The sequence below is a fragment of the Copidosoma floridanum genome, unplaced genomic scaffold (assembly GCF_036245765.1).
Source record: "Copidosoma floridanum isolate Cflo_tuat_1 unplaced genomic scaffold, Cflo_Japanese_pri ptg000009l, whole genome shotgun sequence".
NCBI lineage: Eukaryota > Metazoa > Arthropoda > Insecta > Hymenoptera > Encyrtidae > Copidosoma > Copidosoma floridanum.
In genome coordinates this window covers 798,748-820,228 of record NW_028321886.1, presented here as the reverse complement: position 1 = coordinate 820,228, position 21,481 = coordinate 798,748, and the positions used below count along the sequence as shown (strand labels likewise).

The window sequence follows — 21,481 nt, the reverse complement described above, 5'->3', positions numbered from 1 at the left end:
TTTGCCAAAAAATGAAGTAATAAATAACACAAACTCGTGCGTACTTTCATCACTTACGAGGCTGTTTCAATTACGTAAAATGAGTTATTTAGTTCAGTACATTTTGGCTGCTCTCTTTCTTCTACGTACGAATCACTCGCAAGGCTCGCTTGTCATCGCGAACTTTAGATCGACTTTTACCCTTCCCTACACAATTGTACATCACGAGGAAGCATCAGCAACAAGGAGATGAGCTAAAAGAGGAAGAATGAAATCTCTCTTGGAGTGAATTTCCTAAAGTTTTCAGGGATATACGCTAGCTGGCTTGTAAAATTGCCGAGATGGATTTGTTTTGGCTGGTTCTGCATACACTGATTGAAAAATGACTTTATTACGAGTTTAATCTATTTACTCTGCTACTTCGAGTGTCCAGGGTCAGCTCATCACGCGAAGATAAAATTTGTTTTCCTCCAGCTTTATGCGTTCCTAATAAATTATTTATAGTCACAGAATGTAATTACTCATTAAAACAAAATTAGCTGACGATAACGAAATTACCTAAAAAAAATTTATTCGACATTTTAATACTTCAAATGCTTCATGAAAAAAAAAAAAAAAAAAATACGTTTTTCTATTATCAACCGCATTTACGTACGATTCTCGGATACCAACGAAGCACCAACGCCCATCAGACACGAGCGAGGACTTTCCGTGCTGAGTGGAGGGGGGCAAAGTACACATTGTTTTTCTCCATGACCCTAATAAGGGTCTATAATTAGCGCTTGAGAGCAGAAGTTCACCCTAAAATTTCCACGCCTCCAGCTTCCTTTGTCTCGATAAAACAGAATTTTTAGTTGATTTTCACGATTTTCAAAGTCATTTTAAAAATTTATTTTCTGTTTGCAAGATCATACTTCAACTGCATGAAAGCGTGTTATTTGCTTTTAAAACTAAATTATTACGTGGGAACTTTCATTATTTTTACATCAGAGAATCAGTTAATAGGTAAATTATTTCATAAATAAACAAATATTGGTTTAATACTTGAATTCGCTTTTAACATTCATTAGTACTACCTTATAATAAAACTAAGCAAGCCATTGAGAAAATTATTTTAAATTTTCTATTAGTTTATTATTTTTCATATAATATTTTCATCACTCGGTTATTTTTTAAAAACGTATGATTATTTAATCCAAACTTCCCAAAAGATATAAAATTAAATAAAAACTTAATTCGGAAGCAAAGATCAATATCAATACAATCACCGAAGGACCTCGTTACAGTACGCATAGTTTCTAATTAATCGCTCAAAGAGTAGAGCGTTCGACTAAAGAGTAGAGCGTTCTACTCGGCAGCTCGACAAGTTTAGATTATCGCATCTCAAAAGGGCGCATAATTAAAAGAAGAAAAAAAAAATGAGTTCTGAAAGAAGCCAAAGAAGCAGAAAGCGATCGCTGGATTGGGAGGGACTTTTTCTTTTTTAATTACCAACTGCACGCAGGTGGAGTACCACAAAGCGTGGCGAGGGGGTGAAGGTAGGAGGGACGAGCTCGAGCTTTTTAGAAAAAAACGAGGGATTCTCTGCAACACACGAGTGGGTGGGAGAGAATCGATTCAGATCTCCTTTTACGATGGGGATTATTTTTGTCGGTCTTTCGTCGTTAAGACATACTGGTACAGAAGGAAGAAGCCGTGCCTCCAGTGCACACATGTATAAACGGCGGTAAAGTTTATGGACCACGCGTTTATGAATAGACTTTCGTTGGCACCTGGTTTTATGTTGCGTGCGTGTGTATGTTTTAGACGAGTTTTTTCTTCGGCAACGAGTCTCGCGCCACCAGTTTTATGTCACTGGTTGGTATGCTTGAATTTCATGTGTGTTTTTCTATCTTATTATTCGTCGTATCCTTCGGACTTTGTGAGGTTCAAAAGAGCGTATTATGCATGTGAGCCTTTCTTTTACGATGGAACCCCCATAAAGTTCGTTTTGGGTTGTAAATTTTGAAAGCTTGGGGCTGTATTCATTTTTGCAAATGGCCTTGTGGCGGTGATTTTTTATACAGATCAATACTTCATTTATTTTTGAATATAGTATCAAATATAGATGTAATATTGAACAAACACACAATTTCATTAATAAAAATGATCAAAGTCATAACGGTATAACAATTTAATTGTTGCACCGTTCAATCTATAGCTCTTTAGAAAATTAATTCTTAATAATTAATGATCCATCAAAAAAGAATTTCAATCGATATTGGTATAAAGGATTACGGGGTTGTAAGGATTTTACCGTATAAGTTTTGCAGTACTTTAGAGAAAAATCGTACAAGGGCTGGTTGAGTACGTTAACTATAGATAAGCGGTTGTTAGAATATGTAACTATGAGATTACCGGGGATAAGGTTTATTGGTTTTTGGATTATGGAAAAGTTTGAATAACCATACAAACCTACAAATTATAATTGATGGGTTATCGTATATGTTTAGCTCTAGTTATAGGATTATGTACACTTCACAGGACCCTTGGGATTTTATAGAGTTATTAAAGATTATGAAACCTTGGATATAGTTTCAGTGACCCATAAGCATTTATCTATTGGACAAAGTCTGACTTTTGGATTATAAATATTTTTAGGTGTGTGGCTGTGTTGCTGAGAACTTTACTTCATTTAATTTATTTTACCGAACTTTCCTGGTTCAAAGACTATTTTGTCATATTTTTAGCTACGAGTAGATAAAGCAGGTGGTTGTTATGAAGATTCAAAAGTAAAATAGGAAATTTATTTCTGTTTCCAGATGTTCGACGACATGATATTTGTATTTTTTTCGGTCGAAATGACGATCAAAATGATGGCGATGGGTGTATACGGTAAAGGCACCTACCTCGCTGATTCCTGGAATAGATTAGACTTCTTCATAGTTATAGCAGGGTAAGTACCATTTGGTCATCAATTCTTTATGTGTGTTTGTATCTATCTCAATTTTGTCTTGATCTAATTGAGTAATAGTTTCTTGATCCTTTTTATTACGAAGCTGTTGTCAACACTGCTCTTACTCGTGTGTAAATGTAAAAAAAAAAACAAAAAAAAAAAACACAAAGATATTTTCATTGTTGATAAACTCTAAAAATGGATAAAAAAATAAGAGAAAACTTAGCCAAATATTTGCGTCAATAAAATATCCGAGAGGAAAATAAATTTGCCAGCGTCACTCACTTATTTCTGGATTTCTCGTATTCTCTTTTTTCAACGGAGGAAGGATGATATTTGCTCGTTGGCAATAATGCCAAGAATGAAGGGCTGCTTTTCAAATGTGTGGATCTCCACCGGAGAGCGGCATATTGAATCCCGAGAGCTTCCGCTCATCCATAGAGATATTCGTGACGGTTCTTGCGACGATTTTTTGCTTTTATTATACTTTTCTTGAATTTTTCATACATAAAGATCCACACAATGGATACGAACAAAAGGTTAATATTGATTTATACAAAAAAGTAAAATCCTAACGTGAAAGAGATGGTACTAACATATTTATTAAATCACTCTTTATTTAAACGCACAATTAATAAAATATATAACTGGCAATGTTAATTTCTACATCAATATGTTTCAATTTGAGTATATTTGTTAATTTTATTAATAATAATGATTTAAGTGTTGTGGCACATGTTTTAAATAAGAGGAAATATGTTTTTTTTTGTATATTCTCAAAATGTAAAAAATTAGGGTTTATGACAACCGTATGCTGAAAGAAAATTTTTTGTCGAATAATGAATAAGATTAAGTCTCTGTTATAAATATGAAAGTGCTTTTTTATACATGCGAATGCACTAAAATATTGGAGCAGTTATATGGAGATAAAAAAAAAAAAATTTATCAAAATATTGGCCATAAAAAAAGATTAAGCGTTAATGCTCCAAGTAGTCCTGACACGTCTAGTCACTTTAAAAGTGTCTAGTATATACACAAAACAAAAATAGTAAAAGTATTTAATTAAATAATAACATCAACAAAATGAACTAGCGTAAGCTGAACGAATAAAGTAGAAAAAAAAACCCGTAATTCCTCGAGACCCGGACATACTCCCAAATGTCTAAAAATACGGAGAGTCCCACAGTTCCATAACACAACTTATCAGTGCTCCCTTTCTAGTGATTACGGGTTGACGTGTCCAGAAACAATTTCAATTTTAATCATCTCCTCACGTGCACACCCAAATGTAATCCGTCTGATTATTCGCAGAGCCTTAGAGTACTGTCTGATCGTCGAGAACATGAATTTATCGGCGATACGCACGATAAGGGTGCTGAGGCCGCTGCGAGCGATCAACAGAATACCGAGTGAGTATCAGCCATTGATTTTTACACCACCCACGAACACGCACAGCCCGCACAATCATTAATTTTTACACCGCTGTACGCTCGTACCCTCGATCTTTTTTTTCTCCAATCTTTCCCGTACACATTCTCGACTTTTCCACCCTTTCATATGGAGCCGTGTGTAGTTTGGCTCGTTAAAAACGCGGAAAACTAAACAAGGTGCTCTTGGAATTTCATTTCTCCAGCTTCGTTTGTATTGTAATATTGCAAAAAGGAGATCGATAGCCGGGGAGGTGAAGGTAAAAGGTTCACGCTCCGGTTTCACGATATTCTAGCCGTCGGACGGTTTGCGAATTGTACGCAGAAGGGTGGGGTCGATGCTCACGGTCGTGGAATGATTGTCCACCCTGTCATGGGCAGAACGAGCGTCTACTGGTATTTTGAATTTTTACAATTCATGCCACCCGTTATAGTTTGATAATTTTTATATATACGTATATTTTTTTTTCTGGTACATTATTTGGTAACTCATGAAATACTAAAAATTGAAACATTTCTAAACAATTCAAATATTACCTCGTTTTCAATTTATCTTTGGTAGTTGGAGTGAAACGGAGACTTTTGAATGATATTTGTTAGTTCGTATTTCATTAGAATCGTTTCACAAGTAAAAATATAAATATACTCAAATGCTCTATCCGTTCGATCCAAAGTAGCTTCGTTCTCAGTCCAAATGAGAAGTACCGTTTTCATCCCTAATGACGTGCTCCAATGCTTGAGCTCAAAGTTCCTGACTCCGTCTCGTTGAGCTTGAAAAAAAAAAAAAATAAATAAATAAAAACACTGTATACCAGGACAATATTTGTATCAAGCGCAAGGAGGTTCGTTATCGTTTATTTTATCATCGGTGGGTTTTCCACGCGCCATACAACACGACATTCTATAGAGACCCAAACAAACTAATGCATCCATCCTTCGGGTACAATTCTCTTGGGTAGTGTATGTGTATGTGCACGCACTCACACCTTTAAGAGACATGTATGCGTAGCGAGCCTGCGCAATTACCCGTTGCTTGTTTTCTTATTGTTACCCCCATTACCTCCCCTTATGATGGCAGAAATGCTTCCTACACTTTATTTTTATACACACAACACATAGATGTATTTTGTAATCCGTGATAAAATGTTCAGGCATGAGGATCTTGGTGATGTTGCTGCTCGACACGCTGCCGATGCTGGGCAACGTCCTGCTGCTCTGCTTCTTCGTGTTCTTCATATTCGGGATCGTCGGCGTGCAGCTCTGGGAGGGCATACTCCGGCAGCGCTGTTTCCTCAAGGCTCTGCCCAGCGTCAAGTATCCCGAGTAAGTTGTCCATGGATTTTTTTGCCATTTTTCCTTATTCATGATGTGTAAATGGATTGTTGTCGAACATTATGCGGTGGTGGATATTATTGAGCTGATACAGTGCACCCAAGTATTTGGGATGCGTGTGTACTGTGTGCTCGTGTATCGCAGCCAATCGATTGGAGATTATTTCCACACAAGAATCATAACAATTTTTCTGGGGTTTTCACGAGTTCCGCTTTCTATTTTTTTTTTTTTTTAAGTCTGACGCTGTGTTGGATTTTACGAGTGAACTTGCGTTTCGTTACTTCGTCCCCTGAATTTGGCGCTTTTAATGAAATATTCTTGTGAAGGAAATGTTTCATGAAAAAAGTTTTTCATTTCTAATTAGTACTTGGAAAATATAAATGAGAGAAATTTTCATAAGCCACGTGAGTGATATGTGTACACGTAATCTACAATCGAAGCAAAAAAAAGTAGAACGAGTCAGGGTCAAGGTTGGCGACGGTCGGGCGTTTTTTCTACATTATTTACAACGGCCTTAATTATAATCGTGGATTACGCATTCCACGATAATTGGGAGCTCCACATTTTATTTTGATATACTATACTTGTTCGGTCAATCTTATACTTTGACAGTTTTAATTGAGTCATAGTGGGTTTAATGGATATGCATGATTCATTCGGGATTTGTTAATATTACAAAAGTTTATTTGATTATACACTATGATTATACTGCAAGATTATGAACTATTAAATTATATTAAATAAAAAAAAATAAATTACTTTCACACAAACAACCTCTTTCATTGATGAGACTTTACTAACCATTTCAGGGTAGGCGCGAAAGACACAAAACATCTGACACCATCGGTGCTAACAAAAATCTCCCAATTGAGCGTACAGAGCTAACGAAGAGCAATCGATCAGAAACATATCTCCTCCGCAAGTAATTTGATGAAAGCGCCAAAGCCAGGGGAAGCGCGTGCGTGCAGGGCTTTGGTAGACGAGCGCGATAATTGCCCATCAACGAGATTAAGGGGTGGCTCTTTGAAGTGTCTGGTATATTTTTCGGGCCTAGCAATTCAATGTATATACAGCAAACATCAAATCGTCACCTTGGTATTGAATGACCAACAGAGACGACTGTAGACATACCACAGGAAATAAAAACAATACCTCTAACCCATTATAGTCTGTGTTAGTAAAAAAAAAGAAAAAAAGTTGACATTCCTGAAGTACAAGGGCATGCAATAATGAGATAAAAGCACTACCGATCCTCCCCCTCGTGTACCCGACTCGAGAGTCTGTGGCTCTCGAACGGATTACGGTGATCAAGGAGGAATCGCCTTGTTCTCTCTTGTACTCCCCGCATACAGTAATTACGGACGTGGACCGCGCAAGAGTAGGGTGGAACAGCGAGAAACAGTGTACGGTGTACGCAATTGGACGCCGTTTGCGGACACGTGCTAATAATTGAGCAGCCGGGGTGTGCTATCTACAGGTGCGGTCCGTCTCTTACACAAGCAGAGTAAAACATAACGGGTTGATTGAGTTATTCATCAGACTAACTTGTTTTTCGTTGGAACCACGAGGGCGATACCCTCCGGGTTTTTCATTTGCTACGGAGGTAGGGGGCCGTCACTCGTAAACCAATTACTAAATTTCCACCCACCTTCTGCGAATGAACCATTACGGTCGTATTTACCAGGATACCCCTTCAGTCATTTCCAACAATTTTCGAAATCACCTGATTTTATTATTTTCCGTAGTTGTGGGAAACCGCGCTTAATACCGACTAATTGCTCAACAAATCTAACAAACCTCGTGTGCATATATACACTCAAGTCGACAAACATTAGGTGTGTACACACCCCTTCAAATTTCTGTCCATCTTCCGTCAACGCTACAGTGAACGACTCAATTCGTTTGACTCAAGCATAATTGATATTATGAGGAAACGGAATTCTCAATTCTCCCCCTGAATAGCAGATGCTAATGTTCGATAGCAACGCACACGTGTGTGCATTATTTTTATTCTGTACGTTAGAACAGTTGTCGGACGAGAACAACTACCAGCGTGAATAATTTATTGGCACACATGGATGGAGTCCTTAGGAGGGTAATTTACGATCACATCGCGCGAGGCGAGCGAGCGAGCGCTTCCGGTAAACGTGAAGATCGACACGTGTGTATTGGCCGAGTTGAATCGTGTTGACCTTTGAGTGGATTAATATTAAGACTAACATCATTAGCTGTAAGCAATACATGCATATTACATATCATGGAATCAAAAGAGGAGGAGAATATGGAGGGTCGTCAGTAACCGGCTGTTGTTTCGCTGTTGCAGGTTACTCTCGGACGAGTACTCCGTTCGAGCGCGCATTTAGTAAGCTACTCTAGAAACCCGGTTTTGTATACCGATCGTATATAATATGCATATGTGCATCTCTATATTTGTATACACACCAAATATATATAAATATATATATATTTTTTCCCACACTTACACGTAAACGTTAGTTTATATTGTTTTTGTGTACTACACGTTTTTTTCACACAAACTTCTGTACACTTATTGTTACACGTTAGTGCGCAGTGTTGGGAGTATAATGTATATTGTATCTACGTTGCTTATTGTCGAAGTGAGTCATTGTCTAAAAAGTCGTCTTTGGAATCGTGTTTGTATATTTTACTGAAACATTCATCGGAGAGAGTATAAGCTATGCTACTAAAATCATTCGTTAAAAGTCCCCTGAAACAAAACAAAAATTTTATCAAGTAAATTCCATAAAATGCAAAAAAAATGCGTTAAACAAATTTTTGTATTTATGACATTTTTCGCTCATCTCGTTAAAAATAATAGCTTTTTTCATCCAACTTTTTCGATGGAATTGCTCATAAATATGCTCACGGTGCGCAACCGAGTTAAATTTTCAACACTAAAGGGAGAGAGACAATTTTTCGTAAACCAGTTAAATTTTAAAAGTTATTCGAAGCTTTCAGGCCAGACGGAAATTTCGAGTAATTATTTATCATTTTCCCAACGCACCGCGATAATATTGAGCCACCAAGTATCTAAGAAAAGAGAAAACAGAAAAGCTTTTTTTCTTACCCCACATAATGCGCACCACAGAAGCACGGTACCTTGGATGAAAATTAATGAATTTCACGTACCCGATCGATGTGACGCACGTAAAAGTCCCCTCCCTTCTTAGCTGTACGAGCTTTTGTACACGTGTGTCGTATTACGACATGTACCAAACCACGTGGCACACGCACGAAGATACCTCGCGAGATACGCTGTTGTTTCACCTTATATCTGAGTAAGAATGGCATTGTGCGTGTATTTTTACGTACAATATAAGAAATCATCCGGAAGAGAACAGTGGTGGTGTTGGTGCACCATGTACATACGCGTGCGCGTGGTAGAAGTTTTTCGGGGTCGCTGGGTCAGCTTTGAATTTGTCATCCATAGCTGATGTTGCGTGTGGGTGTGCTCTTTGACTCTTAATCGATGTAGTCTATTGTTTCTTCGATGATCTTTATGTTTTGCGATTGTTATCATACAATACATACGTGCAAAAACATCATTTATACATTCATTCTACAAAGAAAGTCAAAATAGTACTGTACCAATCGATACATCAAACTTCTACTGTACGAGTGCCAAAAAGTTGCCGTATCATAGCACAGTTTGGAGAAAAACTGTTACATTAATTTATTGAAATGCAGGTATAAGAGCTTTCGAGATACTTGACTAGAAACTTTGAAGTTTCTTCGACGCACAAAGAAATCAGTCGATTCGTTTGATGGTTCCTTAAAAAAGCGGTGAAAAATTATTTTAATCCATTCATTATTGATTGCGTGTTGGATAACTGTTTAAAGTTTATAAGAATCCATCTTTTGTTTTGTTTTTATGATTTTCTCAAAATTTCCATTTACTAATCATGTCTCTGTTTTCAATCTAAAGTTATATCTTACAATCATATTCTCTAGAACAATGAAATAGTTGCGATCTGGAATGCTTCTTACATCATTTTTTCAGCTTTGCTTTGCTGCATTCGTCAATTATTTTTGACGAATGATAACACCGAGTTTCTTGTAAGAAAATTGTTGGCTTGTTTCCTATGAGAGCTTAATGATTGTGAATTTAATTATTACTATTATTTCGTCACATCCAGCTGTATAAGAAAAAGATTCACTGTATCCATTTTCAGAGCATAAAAATACACCGAAAGAGACTTTTCTGAGCTTAGTTTAGTATTTCTAAGGTTTCTTGGGCAGTGACTCATTAAACATAAAATATAGTTACGTATGTAACAGTGTAAAATTAACCCAAATCAATGTATGTACATACTCTTCAGTATTCTCAATCTACTACCAAATTAATCAAAATCATCTTTCTATCAGCAATAGAAACGTATCGCTTAAGAAATCGATTTTCCCTTCCTCCTAAAACTATTCAGTAGAGTCAGTACTTGAAGTTCACAGAAAACTGTAGATATGAGCATTCAATTTGCTTCTTGATTATATAACTTTTGGCGCTTGTTCATACTTTTTTGTATGCAATATAGTATCGCCTTTTGTATTAATCTCCAAGCAAAATTTTTGTCTCTTTCACTTATTTGTCTGCAACTCATTGCTTTCAAGTTACCTAATATTCTTACCATCTTTTATATTCTATGGAAAGTAAAATACAAGTAATTAAGAGTACATAAATCTAATTTCTGCTCACTATTAAGTAATTCACTATTGCGTTGGTCATCGGATCTAATAATATTTTAAAACAGATTTTCCCATCAATTTCTCCCTACTTACCGACACCCAATCACATTATACATCTCCATCTCCGGTATTGATCGAATTTCCGTCTATAAAATGTCACTAATCTTGTTGTATAACTCAAATGAACTTTTTTCCCCTTATATAGCTGACAAGAAAAATAGTATTTCCTATATTTCCTATCAATTGCTTACTAATGAGAAAAATACTCAAATTATTTTGTAACAACCATTTAGCTCCGGGTAATCTTTGAGAAATGAAATAAAAATAAATTAAAAATTTTTTACTTGTCGTTTTTGACTAAAAATAAATTATCCCGTGAATATACAATAAGCCCCTCTCCCTGTTATTCTGCATTATGCAAAAAATTTATAAATCACAAGCACACCCATCGTTGAACGGCGTATATTACGCTTGGTCTGACCACACGTTGACTCGTACTACTTACACACATAAATCGATTCTCTTGCCTGTCGTGGTGTCTTCGCGACTTTTTTCCCTTGTCAGTCCGTAAAAGTAAAGCAAATGATGTGGCACCACACCCTCTCCATCATGTAAGAGGTAGACAAGATCTCGCAAGTGTGCGAAGAGAGAAATAATTGACGATCGAGAGACACGATACGCGGTCAATGGGGGCTTTGGCCTTTGTTTTACCACTGGACGCTTTCCAAGAAACTCTTATCCAAGTGGGTTTCTTGAAAAACAGCCCAACACTGCTATTGCATACATAGAGCATGCCAGCACACATACACAAAGTATCTTTTTATTTTTCTACGTATACGTGTGTACAATATACGTCGTCTGATGTGGATACACGTTCTATCTATCTCTCTTTCTCTCTACTCCACTCGCTTTTCCCTCACTAGCGCAAATCTGTGTTCTCGCAAATGTATAGTACACGTGCCTCTGCTCCACACTAGCCGTCAATGCGACCGTCCGGGCCAATTTCGCATTTGCGAACAACCTGAGGCAAATTTGTCGATGGAAATCGCTCCGAGTATCATTTGTTTTCCCCTTCCTCCTCGCACATTCTCTTTTTTTCGTCCATCTTTCTCATCACGTTATTGTGTTGGGATCACTTTTTTTCTCGTTTTTTTTTTCTCTTTTGCTTTTCATCCGTTACCAGCCGGTGATTTCGTCGGCTTGAATTTTTTTCGTTCATTCGTTGTTTTTATCGATGTTTTTTTATCTATTATTATAATTCCTATTTGCTTTACATTTGAAAAAAATGAAGAAGAAAAGCAATGCTCAAAACTTTCTCTTACAATGCTTTCGAAATTCAACCCAATTTGGAGATACTACGTGTAAAAACCACCATTTTTATTGAATATTACTTGAAAACTATATAATCTATTTTTACTAGTGTTTCACTTTCAGTGCATGAGTCTCTCGATGTAATATAAATGTAGTGTTTACCATGTAAATCTATATGTATATTTTATGACTTAATATTCATGCCAAAGTGTATCTTAGACTTATATTGTGCAACTGTTCATAAATAATCTAAATAGTGTTACTTTTCTTCTCTAACTTTGTTCTGTCCAACTAAAATCGGCATTTCATATTTGTTCTGTAAAGTTTGAATCATCGTTCTATGTTAGTTTATCTTATTCACTCATTGTGATCACTTGTCATTTAACGTAGACGTGCAGACGGTCGAGTAATCGTATTTACAAAAAAGTGTGACTCAATGCGCATGTCCTGTCATGATAAATTAAGTCGATAAATTTTACTACGCGTACATGGACTAATGCAACATCAAAACTGGGAGAGGGTACTGTTTTTTATCAGAATATCATGAATAAAAAGAGATTGAGCCATCTGGTGTTTACTCTCTTCGTTTGGGAGATAAATTCCATTATTTTTACTACATCTATAGCATTTATTACCGTGACCTTCCTTTTTTTCATTATTTTAATCACGTTTACGTTACAGCAGAAAAAACATTTTTACAACACAACTACGTACAAGTATTGTATTTCTAATGGGTAGAAAGTAAGCACACACAGACTTATAGAGTTAATACAAGCATCGAGCGAATCACCAAAAAATGAAAAAATAACAGGCGTCCATGGAAACCAAACAGAAGGAAACTCGATATTTCAATGCGCCACGGGACGAAAATAAAAAAAAAGGAAAAAAAACTCACAGCATTGGCAGCAGGCTGGTAAATTGTCGTGGGACGCGATACCAGGGCCACTTTTATTGGAATATGCAAATCATGCGTGGATGATACTCGAGCAATAATAGTAATAGTACTAGCACACGTAGCCACGTGTCCGTGGCTCGGGTGAGTGATAATCGGGGGATTAGAGCCGTGGAATCAGACGCGCGAAATAACTTTTCATCTGCCTGCACTGCTGCTGTTGATTTGTCATGCATGGAATCTCGCGGTGTGTATATGTTGTGGTTAATATCTCCGGCAGCCGTCGTCGCTGGCTTATGGTGGATTCGCGTGTGCAGGATTTTCAATATCTCCTTCGGAGTGAGGGTATCTAGGGAGGATAAAAAATAGAAGGGAAGGAATATAGTGGATTGTGTACTTGTACGTAGAGATCTTTTGAAAAAATTTCTATTCGATTGGAGAATGATAGTGAAGAAGCTCGAACTGCTAGAAAAAGGGGAAAATACAATTTTATCATTCAGTGGTTTTGTTCTGAACCTTTTTTGTATTCATAACTCCGCCTTGGTAATAAAAATTGTTACCATTTTGTACAGTTGACGTGACCCATTTCTTTTATCTTTTTGATATTGCCATACACTGCATTGTGGTTTACCAGACATTTTTTCTGCAAGAACTTGTGTTTCGTGGGGATTATAATCTTAAGTTATAACTTTATTATTTTAGTGAATCTGAAAATTAATTTACAGCTTAACAGACCTTATTCAATAAACGTTCTTCTGTACTTTTCGTTACACATTTTCAAATTTGTCATTTTTTAATTAAAACTTCATGGCTTAACAAGAAATTTTTTCATAAAGAATTTTTTTGGTAAAAAACAATAACTATGTTCAAAGTTAAAGTGTCACATAGATTTTTTTCTTTTTTTATTATTCAATTTCTAGAAAAGTGGCTTGGTTTCAAATAATTTTCCATCCGCATAACAATTGTATTTTACATAGTCACTAATGCATGTATAGTCACGTCACTGAAATACCGGTACGATCGCGGGGCCACGAAAAAAAAAATAGAAGCCAAAGTAGTGGTGACGGGTAAGGATTAAAAAAACAAAATAAATTAAAGCTTACACGCAGTGGAGGCACGTCCGATCAGATTAATTTACTTTTGTCAATGACTTTTGACATTTATTTACGTTTTTTCACGCGTGATCCGTACTTTTTCCGGACTTTTGAATGCTAATCACTGGAAACGGTGGATGCGCACATTGCGAGGGAAGGTAAACAGAATAAAAGAGAGAAAGAGAAAAAAAATTATTTACAAAATGAATGTGCAGACACATCGAAGCTGAACAACGTATCGTTCGCTTTTCAGTAGTAGATATCGCTTTTGCGTCAGACACTTTCAACAAGAACGCAAATGATATTTCAACTTTGGCTGGTAACGAAATTTCAACGAAATTAAAGCTGTGCATGATTGGGCAGTTTGTATTTCTTTTTGATACTTCAAAGCAAGACTATTGTATTGTACATTTTATAAACGAAACCAGATTGTGCGCTACGTGTCATCTCAGAAAAAAATTTTTTGTGTCTATTTGAGTCTTTTTTCATTATAGCGAGCGATACAAAAAAAAAGGGTAGTAAGTACCTTTGTTAATTCTCGATTTTTACGTAGAGCTCTTGTAATATTAATCGTTTTTAATTATGAGCAAAATGAAAGGGCTTTTCTTTGAATTATTAAATCTCAAGAGTTCTGTGTGAAAAAAAAACATCAAATTTCACAACGTGGCTCAGCCTCGACGCCATATTCTACTACTAGTCCGAAATTATTGCGCAAATTTCAGCTGCACCGCAATTTACACCCGTACAATGTCACTACCTCACTATCGTGCACAAACAATAGACACCCTGTAGTTGAGGTCGAAAGTGGATGCGGTCGGGAAGTTTGCAAATTCACGCGACAGTCAAGTGCGTCATGATCTAGATGTGTATACGTATATTTAGGATGCAAGCCACTACACTGATTTTCAACCGCACGATGTAGGTGTATCCAATGGATTTCACTCACTGTCGCTAGCCCACTGCGGAAGACCAGCACTATGGCGTGTGATATCCGTTGACAAATATGCAAATTGGTCATGCGACACTATGTGAAAGAGCATGGGAGCACTCGATTTTTCGTTTGACTTTTCACGAGTTATACACGTAATGGAATAGAGCACTGACTTCCAAGTACGCTGCAACTGGGAGCCATTGGTGTTTGATAATACACTTTTTTTCTAGCCATAGATAGTACAAGTTGTCAGAAACTGAGAAGTGTGCTTTTGAAAAAGATGGGTGGATTTTTTCAATAGCACATATGAATGTATCTTTCATACCCTTATAAATAAAATGGTTAATAGTTTTGTGAGAGAAACGATTGTGGCTCTTGAATTGTATTGGTATTTGCACTTTTTGATTTTTAATTTGCCGAGATAGAAAAATAAAAGAACACCGAATGTTAACGCCTGATCGCTCCAGATAGCGCCTGGACTTGCAGGCTGTGTACGTATGGGTTATGCATGCCAGATCACAGCATAAATTGTCTCTTTCTCGACTTCAAAGACGTGCAAAAGAGAGCATTTGCATACCCATACGCTTCATCCGAGAGAGAGAGAGAGAGAGCGAGAGAGAGTCGTCTCTCATCTCGAATGCACGAACTAGTGAGCGCATGTCTTCCTGTAATCCTTTGTGTGCGAGAAACGAGAGACGAGCGGTAGCTAGCGCTCTTACGCGGCTACGTGTGCGATTAAGTAAGTATACCAAGTGCGCGTAAATGCGAGTATGTAAAACACTTGTAGATGCAGAGCATTGTGCACGTTGTACGTAGATAGATGTGCAGTTGTGCTGTAGAGCAGCTAGAGGATTAATATCCCTCGAGAGTCTGAGGGAATAAAAAAAGGGAGAAAGAGATTATATTACGTGCGAAGGTGTGTGTTATTATGTGCTCCTGAGGAATCACCTTCGTGCATACCTTGGAGGTGAGACGTGCGAGACAGGCGTGAAAAAGAGAGGGAGGTAGGGCGGGGATTTACGATGTTTCGTTCGATAATAGTTGAGCCGGAAAATTGACTGGGTGGGTGAGAAATCGTGAAGTTCATTGAAGGGTTTTGAATATAGATTATGTACACGGAATTTCACAGTGTGATGGTAGTATTTTTGGTTTTTTAAAGAAATTGTATTGGGATGAACAATGGAAAATACATGGTTTCTGGTATTATAACTTTTTTTATTTTATTTCGAAGCTTTGATCGGAATTGACAGATATTTCTAAAAATTACATAATTTTTCAGGAAATAGGAATAGGAAGTTCAATTAACGATCAATCAATTGATAAACTTATTAAACGTGACAGAATAAAAAATTTTTTTTTTTTTGTGTTTTGCTATTGAATAAATTTTATTAACCGTATAAAAGTTTTTATGTTAACATTAAAAACAAATTTGTTTGAGTTTCTGAACAAATCGGTGTGATTCAGATTTTCTACTACTACATCTACAGCTTATTGTTGTATTCCATACAGTATTTCATACATAGTAATCAAATACAAAAAGCTCTAATCCATGATAATTAAGCTATCATCGGATCCGAACCAGAATTAACTCTTATAAAGACTTAAAATGGATATACCATACGCTAGCTAGACTGAGTGGAACAGCATATGATTGATGAAGTAAAACGCGATGATTATATTTCGTCTCTTAATTCCTAATGTATTCTCACATGTTACCAACATCATAGTTGTAAAGAAAAAATATTACAACCTTACACCTTTTAGAGCAATTAGTATTAAGTTACATGGACAAATAGATGTTTGGAAAATGGCAAAAGATCAATTTATAATTTGTACGTTAGCGATTGAGTCAAAAAAGCGCAAATATTTAAAGAATACAACCAAATTAGGAGTTGACGTAAGCTCGACAGTGACAAAATCGGGAGTGTTCATTTTTTTAGATGTTGCATTTTATTTCGCACGCATAAACTGTTACACGCACCTTGTGCAATAAGTATCGCTTACACACATATAGTCAGTTGAATTTTTTAATTTAAAATTAAAACAGTGACGGATCCATTGAACAATTTTTACTGTGTAAGTATTAATGGATTCTTGGCAATACTAAATAAGAAATTTTTCTGCCTTGAGGGAATGCAATTACAAACCCTTTAAACAGAGATTTCTCTTATGGAAAAATTTCTTTTTGGTAACATCAACGTTACTGCAGCGAATGTTACAAAACTCAAATAAAAAGGTACTATTTTGAGGCTTAATACACCATCTGATTAAAGATTGTCAACATCAATCTAAACTAGTACATTCTGTCAGTACATGTACATGAATGCATGCAGCAAATGCCACTTTGACTGCCGTCATATGAAGTTTAAAGTTTGTTTTGCGTTAAAAATAGACGATTTATGAGTAGTTGCACTTTTTACTTTGACCAACACTCTAGTGAAGCAGTAGCACCAACAATTATTCAGATAAGCAAAAAAGTATTTGCTGAAAATTTTACCAGACAGTAGGTCAAGTCTCAATTTAGTAACTTTAATTTTATCTTTTTGTTTTCTGAAATTTACCAAAACAACTATTGGTTCAAAATACATTTGATCGACAAAATGAATTTTTTCTTTACAAAGAAAGTATACTATATCCTCATTATGCTTTTACGGTGTAAAAACATAAAAACCAGATAAAATATGTTTAATTATTAAATTTTACAATCATCTGTTGTGTGTATACGATTCTGCATCGTTTTTTCCATCATCATCATTATTATCATCTTTACGTTGACGCACTTGTCGTGAAGCATGTCAATATATAAATATCAATATAAATATATATCAAGTGCATTATATGGTTTTCTGTTCGTCATATATATATATAAATGTACATATGTGCAAAAAGTGCCGTGTGTTGTTGTTCTGAGTCACATTCACAAATAATGACTTTTGACTGTTCACAAAAAAAAAAAAAAAAAAAAAAAAAGGTAGAGAAAGGAATAAAAAAAGAACGAGGCCTTGGTGCAGGCCACGTCACATTAATACCCATTGATTTTTGCGCTTGCAGTGATCTGGAAAAGTACTTTGAGTACCAGGGTCAGGATTATATATGCTCGAAGCCGGACGGCAATGGTATGCACAGTTGCAGCAATTTGCCACCACTCAAGATCGGCAAGTATATAGCAAAACGCTTTAGTATTCAGCTAAGCATTAATGCATACACGAGCAAGTACAATTTAAACCTACTAAGATTTTTTTTTAGTGATTATATAGTAACTTGTTCATTTTTGGTCTTCAAGTAAAATATTTACTTTATACCATCTAATATATACAGACAGCTGAAAAATATTTGAAAAAATACACTATACCTATTAGCCTTTTTAAAACAATTAAACAAACTTGTTATTAAATTTGTGATCAAATGCATAATTTTCAAAGAATACATTAAAAATCAATGAATGTCTTTAATGTAAAGCCTTATAGCATAACCACAATATTATTTATCGTCTTTGGTTTATCTCCGTAAGCTTAATCTTTTAATATAGTTTTTAAAAAAATTTTTGAAACATCCTGTAATTATTTGGCAAAGACATGCTTACTTAACCTACTAGTTTTTAAATACAAACAAAAATTACTAATAAATCTAGATGAATAATATTCTGTGACATCTAAAGTATGCTTATATTAGTCAAGAATATCATGACATTCATAAGCTTTGCAAAAAAAACCATGTTTGAGTAATGCTTGAAATTAATTAATAAACGTGATCCTGTCTTCATCAATTAGGTAACACAGAGTGCAATCACACAGCACTGCCGTACAGTAACACGACGTTTATCACGAACGACACGTGCGTCAACTGGAACTACTATTACTCGGAGTGCAGGGGACATGGCAACAACCCGTTTCAGGGGACGATATCTTTCGACAACATCGGCCTCGCTTGGGTGGCCATATTTCTCGTAAGTACCTGCAAGTGTGAAAATACACAAACTCTTCCTTGCTTTCTTGACCCGTGTTTTTCTTCCCTTCTTTTATTTTTATCCCCTTGAAATCAGCCAGTTCTTGGAGTCTCTTTTAAAGTCTGCAGCTTTCCCTCTCCTCCGGCTACCCCACCTTTACTCTCGCTTGACACACGACCAAGGTTAAGAACAATTATTTCCGCCTCTTTTTGCAGCGACTCTCTGCTCTTGACTTATTCGCGTGGCAGCAGCCTTTGGCTTCTTTCTTCCTAGCTTTTACTCTCAAAGCCTTGCTTTTTTTTTCTCCTGTACTCGTGTAAAGCTACGCAAACACACATATGTTTGGACACTAATACAAGCTTGTGTTTTTTTTGTTTGTCTTGGACAGGTGATAAGTCTGGAGGGTTGGACAGATATAATGTATTACGTGCAAGACGCCCACTCGTTCTGGGACTGGATTTATTTTGTCCTTCTGATCGTCGTAAGTTAAAGACTTACTTTTGTGTTGTTTTTGTAGATATATCTGGCAGTTTTGAAAGTTCAAGAAATCATGACGAATAAAGCCTTATAAGGAATTACGCATAATTTCATCTAATGTAAACAACAAGCATTAAAGATGCCACTATTTTTGTTTTTCATGTAATTCGAAAATTTTTCCAAAAGAATATCTATAGGTACCTTTCTATCACCAAATGCACTTGCAAACATGACTACAAAGGCTGTTTAGGATGTACAAAAGCAAATCGAAGCAAAAAACTAGCAATTTTTCCTTTTTTCAGATCGGTTCCTTTTTCATGATCAACCTCTGCTTAGTTGTAATAGCGACTCAATTTTCGGAGACGAAGAAGCGCGAAATGGAGAGAATGCGATTGGAGCGGGCTCGATTTCACTCCACCAGCACACTCGCCTCGTCGACTAACACGTCTGAGCCAACTACGTGTTACGCCGAGATGATCAAGTGAGTGGTTATTTTGTTTTTAGTGATTGTCAATTGATTTGACATGCATATGTGCCAGAGTATATTTATGATTTAATCGATACGAGACATATTATTTGGATTAAATTTTATGTAGTAAGAGTACTTTTTAACCACTGAAACTGTAATTTACTAACTCACAATATTAAATATATCATAAATATCTGAAAAATTAGAAAAAAAATGAATACCAGGTCATTCAACATAAATTTTGAAGTACAGATACATTATAAAGTGAAAAACACATCTCACTTATTTGATAGTTTCAGAAATAATAGTTATCCAACTTGGCTATTTAATGTAAATTTTTAGATACATAGCACACCTGTGGAGAAGAGGAAAACGAAGACTCATGAAGAAATGGAGGCTGTTTTTGTACAGTAGGCAGCAGAAGCGAGAGCAAAATTTATTAAAGGATCCACACAATCAAATGCGAACCAACGTCGTACGATCTTTAAGGTTGCCAGGTTAGTGAAACTTTGAAAAATTTCCGAATGTACTCTGTCGAATTGTTTGTTATACAAAAAAAGCCTCCTTATAGAATATATAATATACAAATAGTCAACCATTACGAAAAAAAATTTAAAGTTTCTAACACCACCTATGTGCCCGATGTATGTGATCAGTCCGCAGTTCCGACGGCAAACTGCATCACAGCAGGTGTCCACGTTTACTTGTTGCTCTGGAAGGCGAGCACATGACCATGAGTAACAATGGAAGCAATGGCAATCATACCACTGACATTGCCAGAACAAGTGCTATAGGCGGGGGTAGTGGCAGCATCGTAGCAGCACCACCATCACTAGCGGTAGCTCCGCACGCCAGCCCCGAGGTATCGGAGACCGAGCTGTCGCAGCGCTCCAAAGTGCATCACAATGCCTTGGCAGGCAGTGAGAACAACATTACAGCCACAGGGGTATGTTTATTATTATTACTATTGTTATTATTATTATTTTTTTTTTTAGAACCTCTTTAGGTTGTCTGAGCAACTGTCTTGGCAGAACCAATATATTAAAGATCCATGTTTTTTGTAAGCTCAAAAATTGTAAATACTTGTTTAATGCCCGTTTGATTAAATTGAAAACTATACTTGTATTTCGCATCACGTATCGAGTTATAGTGGTATTATGTAATTAATGGTTGGGAGGATTTAGTTTCAGGGATGTAAAGATTAAAATATTATTTCATATTCACATACATAAAAGTTTAATACGCATTTTTAACATGGCTTCAAATAAACTCATTTGGTATTTGAAATATTGTTCTTATCATGCTCGAATTTTTTTTTTAATCTTATATAATGGGATGTTATAATTTAGTATCAAATTACAATTAATTGATCGATAATTTACGATACCATGTGTATTACAATATTTTTTGGTTTTGGTGTCTAATGTATTGGTCATGACTTATAACACAAATGATGGAATTTAACATAAAATTAATAAGATATTATTTCCAAGATCAAGATTTCTATAATGTGCAACCACGTAAATTTTTTTTTTTTGGGAAATTGTGTGGTTGGTTGATAATAAACGATTATATCGTAGATTAAAAAATTTACGTAGACTATCTTTCGAGCATGTATTTACACTTGGTTAGTAGTTATCCACTTAGAAAATGGATAAAACATTTTATAAAAATTGTAGAGATTCCTGATTAGACATCATTTTTATACATAGATTTTCTTCTGAATTAAGTAATACTTCTATATCGTTTACACGATCTACTCAAATTTTCGTGATGACTTTAATAGTTACTTTACATCCCGAAAATGCAATGATTTTTAAACTATCCCATTCAAATCAAATCTGGCTTGATGTTCAGTTTTGTCAACGAAAAAAACTTTTTCACATTCATAGAAACATATACATATTTTTAGTAAATACCATCCACTATTGTTTGTATCATCATGAACTTCTTTTTAGTTTTGTTTCTTTTCCTTATTGTCTTTAAT

General features: G+C 35.8%; 1 protein-coding gene across 1 annotated transcript in view; it reads left to right on the top strand.

The window, feature by feature from the left end:
• Ca-alpha1T (Ca[2+]-channel protein alpha[[1]] subunit T) overlaps positions 1-21,481 on the top strand; it is an 82,842-nt gene that overhangs the window by 33,554 nt on the left and 27,807 nt on the right. Inside the window, exons 3-12 of the mRNA XM_089589419.1 lie at positions 2,781-2,914; positions 4,226-4,323; positions 5,493-5,664; positions 7,997-8,035; positions 17,654-17,757; positions 18,373-18,548; positions 18,937-19,029; positions 19,328-19,506; positions 19,837-19,991; positions 20,151-20,440. Of these exons, the coding sequence (XP_089445545.1) occupies positions 2,781-2,914; positions 4,226-4,323; positions 5,493-5,664; positions 7,997-8,035; positions 17,654-17,757; positions 18,373-18,548; positions 18,937-19,029; positions 19,328-19,506; positions 19,837-19,991; positions 20,151-20,440 (1,440 nt within the window). The remainder of the gene's footprint in view (positions 1-2,780; positions 2,915-4,225; positions 4,324-5,492; positions 5,665-7,996; positions 8,036-17,653; positions 17,758-18,372; positions 18,549-18,936; positions 19,030-19,327; positions 19,507-19,836; positions 19,992-20,150; positions 20,441-21,481) is intronic.